The 7,974-nt window shown below is 40.8% G+C and overlaps 1 protein-coding gene across 1 annotated transcript; it reads left to right on the top strand.

Moving 5' to 3' along the window:
• The first annotated feature begins 4,439 nt into the window (after positions 1-4,439).
• Positions 4,440-7,774, top strand: timm13 (translocase of inner mitochondrial membrane 13 homolog (yeast)). The gene is made up of 3 exons (XM_049588808.1): positions 4,440-4,684; positions 5,075-5,143; positions 6,421-7,774. The coding sequence occupies exons 1-3, from the start codon at positions 4,565-4,567 to the stop codon at positions 6,517-6,519; spliced, it is 288 nt and encodes a 95-aa protein (XP_049444765.1). The 5' UTR covers positions 4,440-4,564; the 3' UTR covers positions 6,520-7,774.
• The last annotated feature ends 200 nt before the right edge of the window (positions 7,775-7,974 follow it).

Below are 7,974 nucleotides of genomic sequence, written 5' to 3'. Positions count from 1 at the left end.
GGCTGAGCTGTGGCTGGTTTTGAGGCTTGTGTGTTTTATTAGACTGTAACTATAAAATGAAAATATGTTTTCTGCCTCTCGCAGCAGCTGGAGTCAGAGAAATGATTTTAATTCACTGGGCCGACTGCCAGTGACTTTTAAGGTGGAACGTTAACTTATAATGTCACGACGTGAATCAGTCAACACACCTTGAATATTCCATATCACAACTTTGACCAATACTATAGTTTTTTTTTTACAACATACACTTTTAGTAATGAGTGGATCTTCAAGTGTTTATATATATTATTTTGACCAGATTATGTGAACGGCATATTCTAATCCTCATTCGGTGGAAAAACAAGCATTGTGGAGCGTCGTTCCTGTGGGCTACGGCAACATTAAATCCCTGAGCTTGCCTGGAAAGGACTAAATGCACAAGGAGACAGATTTTGTTCTGAAAATGTCGGCATGTAACCCCATTCTGTGGAAGATAAAAGAGGTGCAGACTTACATCTGTGTCACCAGTAATGAGGAAATACAGTGAGTGCTGGACGGAGCAGTGAGTGACAACAACCCCGCCCTAATTTTAAATAGTTCAAATTGTATTCATTCAGCCGACAGTTGAGCTTTTTAGCTTTCTGTAAAATGTAATTGTCAAACTTGAAGGCCTGAATGCCACCTCCACAGTGCCAGGAACTACATTTTGGGGGAGAAATACTGAAGCCTTCATTTCTTTTTTTTATTCTATTGGCCTTAAAGTAATCACATTCAAACATGCTATAATTACTGCAATTGCACAAAATATCCACCAGCACTATGTAGAAGTATTTTAATGATGGAAACTCCCTCTGGTTGCTAAAAGAAAATGACCCCAGTGAACTGCAATAAAGTATTCTTATAGGATTTCCACACAAGTTTCCCCAGATATTGATATTGATAACACGTCTATCTTGTATATTTTACTGGATATTTAATACTCTATTGTTCTAAAACTGGGCCCAGTGAGTGACCATGACCTGAGGAACACACTGGTTGTCTGGTTGTGAATCATTAAAATTGTGGTTATTGTAATTTGAAGCGTTCTCTGGCACAAGAATTTCCTTTTGGGAAATAAAGTTCTATTTAACTGAATGATATAATCAAGGATAGCTAATTGATCAGCATCTCCGCTCCAGTACCAGGCACAGCACAGCCCTTGCTGTGTTTGCCAGCTCCACATAACCAACAGTCTTAATGATCATATGATGGCAGGTTAAAGTCCCTCTGAGGACCATGAGATCGTAGCTCCAGCTGAATTCCTGACATTTTCTGAAGGATTTAAGTGCTCGTGAGCTATCGGGACAAGAATCAGGTCAGTCAAGAATCAGCCAAGTCAGCCTGCACATGCAAGGAATTTCATGGGCTGCTTAAAACAAAGTATGAAAAGAGGCGCAAATATTTCTAAGTAGACGTTTGGAAAAAAGGTCTCTCGCTCTGCTTTTTCTATGAAATGGAAAAAAGTAAGTAGCATTCAAGTTAAAACAAATAAATAAAAAGATGGCTGTAGAATTTCAAGAAATAGGCCTGCAGAACAAGTGCACAAGTGAAGTCTCTTCTCTGTGAAAGACTCTTTGTCTGGACACGTCCCAACATGTCTGCAGATGTAAATTAATGACATTAATAATGACTTCATTCCATTTAGGTGTGCCAGGCCCTTGGCCCTGCTATTGTGCATGCTGGCTCCCTGCCTCATGGGACACTTCAATGGGACAGAGCAAGGGTGCAGGTTTCGTTTTAACACTGAGAGTCCTCTGCCAGACAATTTTGAGCATCTAACACTTAATTTCCTGCATTCTGGTGATTTTTTTGCACCACTTTGTTTCTATTCTGCATCATTTTGTGGTGAAAGTGAATTCAATTGTGTAGAAATAGAAGTTTTTATTAGGGGAAAACAAACCCCCGAGTCCCACCCAGAGTTTACACTTATGGAACAGGGTTTATGTTAACAACTACACCTGTGCTTTCCATGCTTGAACAAGCCAAAATGTCTGCTGTGAAAAAGGCCTCGTGGAAATCAACAAATAAGAAAGAATGAAAGTCAGACATGGAAAACTGAATACCACAGACATACTCGAAACAGTTGATGGTTCGGTGGTGGTTTTAATATTTGAGGTCTCATCTTTATTCAGACAACAGAGGCTCTGAGGACAGTTCCCCCCTCTCAAAACTGACTGACTGGTAGACTGTCCATGCAATGAGTTGACTGATCTCCAACACCAGGACTACAGTCATCGCCACTCTGCTCAGGTTTCCCCCCTCTCCCTCTGCCTCTCACTCCCTCTTACCGTCACTCAACAGCTGCTTTTGAAGATTAAAAGCTGCTGCTGTGTCTCACTGTGTTTGTGTGTATGTGAGCGTGTGTGTTTTCCAGTCCAGTTTCCTTCTATCCACTATTATTTTCTCACAAGTGATTCAGACTTGACTGCAACTCATATCTGGAGTCACCATTGTCTTTTTTTAACACATGAAAGCCCTGAAGGAATCACCTCCAGTCTTGTTTAACCTTAACGTTTGACACCATAAACACACCCGTGGGTACTTCACATTCTCCTCATAACCATTGTTGCCAGAGCTTGTTGAAGCCTCCCTTTTAACTGACTGGGCCAAATGCTTTCATACACACAAGTGTGCCTGGAGGAGATTAAGAATTTAAGAAGATTAGATTAATGAACTCATGATTGTAATCTAGGGTTAATTCATTTTGCTGCACTTTAACCCAACTCTCCCTCCCTTCCCCCCATTCAGCCCAGTGGCTTGAAGCCAAACTGGTCTGAGGACTTATGTCTATGTATGTGTGTGTGTGTTTGCATGTGCTTGGGTGCCAGCATTGTGTAACTGGTCATTAATTACTCCAAGGCTGGCACGCCACTAATCAGACCCCCCGCAATTATTCCTCAATGCCCCCAGCATCGCAGCGAGCCACTCACACAGTGTCTGTTGACAGTGACAGTAACCGTCGCTCCATTGTTGCCTGCAGACTCACTGTACCACTTATTTGTTCACTCAAGGCAGGTGGTCCTCTCAGTGAGGTCATCCCATCTGAAACATAAGGAGAGGGGTCCTCAGAGGGGGTCATCCTCATACCCCGCGCTCAGCACCAAACAATGCAGAGGTTCTTATGACTTTCTATTTATGCTGTTGGCTCCTGCTTTCCACATAGTTGTACTTTGAAGTAATTGCTTTTTCTGTTTACGCAGGCAAGTTGGCACAGCAGTCTTACAATAACTGACTTGCTTGGAATGACAGACTGAACATGAACGAGATGTAATTATGCAAAGGAAAAAGGGAATATGGAATATCCTGATTAAAATTACACGCTGTGGATGCATATTATTCATTTTGATTGAATTTCCTTTCCAATCCAGCCTGCTGTGGAGCATCAGGATGAGATGAATGGTTGTTGTGATATTTTGCAAGGAAATCAAATTTTCCTCCATAATTGTTTCACAAATTTGATCATAGAAGACATTCAGCCAAAAACAAGCTGAGAGACGAGAAAAACTAAACAAACAAAAAAGAAAACAATTTGTCACTTTACATGCAGCCTACTACCTGTTTACATCTGTGTTCATGTGTGTGTACACAGCATTCGATTCAATTCTATTTATAAAGCCCAATATCACAAATCACAATTTAATCAAAATCAAAATAGCCCATTTATATTACTTCTCAATATACATGTATCTTTACTACATGACTGCACAGCCTGATTACAATTGCTGTACACCTGCCTACCACAAACATATATTATTTTGTATTATATTTCATGTATGTTTTTACTTGCATTATTTATTTAGGCCTTCACTTTTGCAGTAACATTACTGCATTTAGAGAGAGTCTGAGATCTAAGATTTCCGACAGCTTCACTGCTATTGTTGCACATATGATAACAAATAATAAGAAACTTGAAAACCAAACAATGGCATATGTTATCTTGTCATTGCAATTTGTTTTTTGCAAATAAGCATAATTCTATTTTTTAAATTTCTTTATATTCAAATAACCCTATCTATCTATCTATCTATCTATCTATCTATCTATCTATCTATCTATCTATCTATCTATCTATCTATCTAAAAAAAATCTGATTCTTATAGCGGTTGCATCAAACTATTTCATAATATGTCAAAACAATGTTTAATACTGATAGTTCTATATAAATGGAGCATACAAAGGGTCTCTTTGTAATTCAGTGGACTTTATCTCCACCGTGCGGCAAACACGCGTGCGTGCACGTGCGTTGTTAGTCGGTGTGCGGGTGTCTGTGTGCTGACAACCTGTCTGTGTCTCTTAAGTATTATAAACACACGTTTAAATATATCACACATGTTTTGGCAGCGGTGTATTTATTGCGCTGCGCCTCTCACCTAACTAAACTACATTTCCCATATCGGAATCCCCTAAACGGAAGTGACGCGTGCAGTCTTCCGCCGGTGTCAAGGGCATCGAAAACTTGCGCTAGCCGAACCTAGCAGTAGCTGTCCGCACGTGTATATTAAGAGGCTCGGTTAAGCTACAGTTTTCGGCGGAGACTCCGGTAGAAATGGACGGGTTCGGTTCAGACTTCTCAGCCGGCGGAGCAGGAGGGAAAGTGGACACCGGAACCATCATGGAGCAGGTCAAGGTCCAGATCGCGGTGGCTAACGCTCAGGAGCTGCTGCAGGTAAACCTATGAGCACAGCTGCTAAGCTAGCAAGACTTACCTAAAACTTAACTAGCAGGTGGAAGGGCAACGGTAGATATAGTTAAGTGTTTTAGTGATGGTATGAGCACCTTTATTAACCCCTTCACAACATTACATGAAGATATTATCGTGAAAGATAACTCAGGAGCAGCGGTAGTCATTGAAATGCTGTTGACAAAATGTTAACGTCTAAAAACCGTTGTTTTAGCAGATACACCTTATAGCCACCTTAATTATAGACTCCTCGGTGTCTTCATACACAAAACGTCATCTAAATACTCACGAGATGATGTTGTAAACTGGTGATGTAACTGTATGTCAGCAAGTTGCAATACACTATAATAAATGATCAATGTCTTTGTGTTTCAGAGAATGACAGACAAATGCTTCAAGAAGTGCATAGGTAAACCTGGGAGCACGCTGGACAACTCTGAGCAGGTATGCTGGGCCATAATGCGCAAGTTTACTATCAGATGTAAAATGATTAGAGCTAAAATGATTAGTCAGTTGTCAGAAAATCAGTAGAAATCATCTACGATAATCAAACTTAAAGATTTGCTTTTTTCTTTCTTTCTTTCTCTCTGGTTTTGGACTGTAAGTCAGACAATTTGAATGTGTCAACTTAAATTTTTTTAAGTGTAACAGGTATTTTTCATCATTTCGTGGACCAAATTATTAATGAGAAAATAACTGGCAGTATGATTTATAAAGAAAATAATTGTTAGTTGCAGCTTTTAAAAAGATCACAAATTGTTTAAGGATTAAAAATGACGATTGGCTGGTTCAGTCACTGTAAAACTCAGTAGTGCAGGCAGGCAGTCCAAAAGTGCATCTGAGGCACTCTGTCTGTAGTTAGAACTCCTTTATTAATACATGGATAACCAACGTGTTTCGACTAGAGAGTCCTCATCAGGGTGTCACATGGATTAATAAAGGATTTAACAGAGTTTGACTTTTACACAGTGAGCTGACCAGTCTGAAGCCGGACTTTAAATACATATTAGCAGCTTAGTCCGACTGAAATTGGACTATCCGTAGCTCGACTAACACACCTAGATAATTTGATTGAAAATCAAACTATTGCTGCATGTATCCACTTAGTCCGACTAGAGTCGCACTCTGCCTTCTGCGCATGCACCACTTTTTCTTTCGCGGGCTTTCACCCAGAAGAAGAAGGAGATGATGTAGCGGCAGTGCAGTAACTCCCAGAAAAACAAACAAACAAACACTATGGTGACCGAGAAGCAGTTGGTCTTGGTCGCACTTCCGGATGGATGAGGAAACTACATTCATGCTCTGACAGCTAAAGGAGCTAAACATTTTTAAGTATATGGATGGTAGGAAAATGCAAATCGTTAGCTTCCTCTTCAGGTCAGCTGGAACTAGTTCATTACACACTATATTTAAAAGGACATAGCACCGCACATCAAGGCGGAGTCAGATGTACGTGGTCAGAAATTCGATTTTCTCTTCTGCATGTACACTCAGACAAGATGAGAAGTCCGACTTGACTGATTAGCCAAGCTATGATTTTAGCTCGACTACTGCATGCATGTTAACGTACTGATTGTTCTTTATCTTTAAGGACTCTCTGCTCCATCCTTGAAGAGCACCTGATTTTTTTTTATACAACTAACTACACAGAGCCTTAACCCAGTGCAGCACTCACTATTTTTTCTTTAATTGTATTAATCCCACTGCTTGTGTCCTCACAGAAATGTATCGCCATGTGTATGGACCGGTATATGGACGCCTGGAACACTGTGTCCCGAACGTACAACTCCAGACTACAGAGAGAAAGAGCTCGCATGTGAGCACCCCTCTGTTCACCCCTTTTCCTCTCCCCTCCCTCGGGTTGCTGCTTACAGTGAGGAGGAGCACAGTGTTTCCACTGGAGGCCAGCAGCTGTGCACAGGTGTGTCCTGGCAGCTGCACACCACCATCATCATCATCAGAATACCTCACGGACAGGCGAGCAGAGCCTGTGGACTCTAGCCATAACAATGTCTCTGTGGACATTTTCACTTTGCTCTGAGGAAGAGTTCAGTAACAAAGTTTGATTATTTGTGTTTTTATGTTATGAGTAATTAATTTTCTGGTTAACAAGTGAACATGCATTGTAGAAAGCTGCGATTTACACCTGCGTGTTTAAACACATGTAGATCGGGAGGATTGAAAACTCTAAATTTCCTGTTTGAGGGAAAGAAGTGTGAATGTGTATGTGCCAGCCCTGTGACTGACTGGTGATCTGTCACAGGTGTTACTCTGTGTCTTGAGCAGTGCATGCTGGGATATTTTAAGCTCTGTTTATCCCTGAAAAGGATTTTGAAAATAAATGTACTGTTGCAATGTAGCAGTCTTAAATCAGTCACCTGCAGCACTGTGGCTTTTGTTTTTGGAGTACTTATACCAGTGTGGCTTCAATGGAAACACAGACACCTTCCAACCATCAAATTACGGGGGAATGTGTCTTGTGTTTAAAAAACCTGTATAACTGGGACACCTGTCAGCAGGACTTGAGTCTCACCACTGTCAGCAGTGTGCCCATATTTGTTGCCCATTCTTTTCATTGTGTCTATTCTCAGAGCGAGACTAAACATTTGTGCCCAGAAAATAAGCAGCACGACTGAAGCCCCTAAGGGACGACACAGGCTCTCCTTAACATGCTTTTACTCTGAAAGACCTACTTAAATTCAAAAGGAAGACTTGTGGAGCAACTTGGTGTTTTCACGACGGTGAACCTGACATTCACAAGCCTCCAAACAGTCCTATATCAAAGTACGCCCGGGGAACAAAACTGTTTTGTCTGACCTGTTTTCTAGTTGTCACTCTATCTGCCGCCCTCCACAGTAGTGGGCTTGTTTCAGCAGGGTCTGCCTTGCTGTACGCGAGGTACTGAACCTTTCTCAGCTTTATGTGCACAGTTTGTCAGAAGTCTGGGAACCACAGTCTTTTTTTTTTCTCTCTATCCTGCTGAGTTTATGTAGGGGAAGTAAGAGCCACAGAAGCTTGTGAACATTATTTGCAGTGATGATTTTCATGATAAATCAATAAATCTTGTCAATCAGAGTCCTCTCTCGTGTCTGTCATCTAAAAGAGCGTGTATCTATCAACGAAACATCACTACGAGTTCATCAAACTCAAGTTAAAATTTCAGCATCTTTTTTTTCCACACAGAACTATATTTTTTCCAGAAAACCTTTCAGTAACAGTTTCACATTGCATCTTTGTCATTTTCCAAGAATAGATAAAAAAAAAAGACAAGAAAA

The sequence above is a fragment of the Epinephelus fuscoguttatus genome, linkage group LG10 (genome assembly GCF_011397635.1).
Source record: "Epinephelus fuscoguttatus linkage group LG10, E.fuscoguttatus.final_Chr_v1".
NCBI classification, from domain to species: Eukaryota; Metazoa; Chordata; class Actinopteri; order Perciformes; family Serranidae; genus Epinephelus; species Epinephelus fuscoguttatus.
This window is presented reverse-complemented; position numbering and strand designations above follow the sequence as displayed.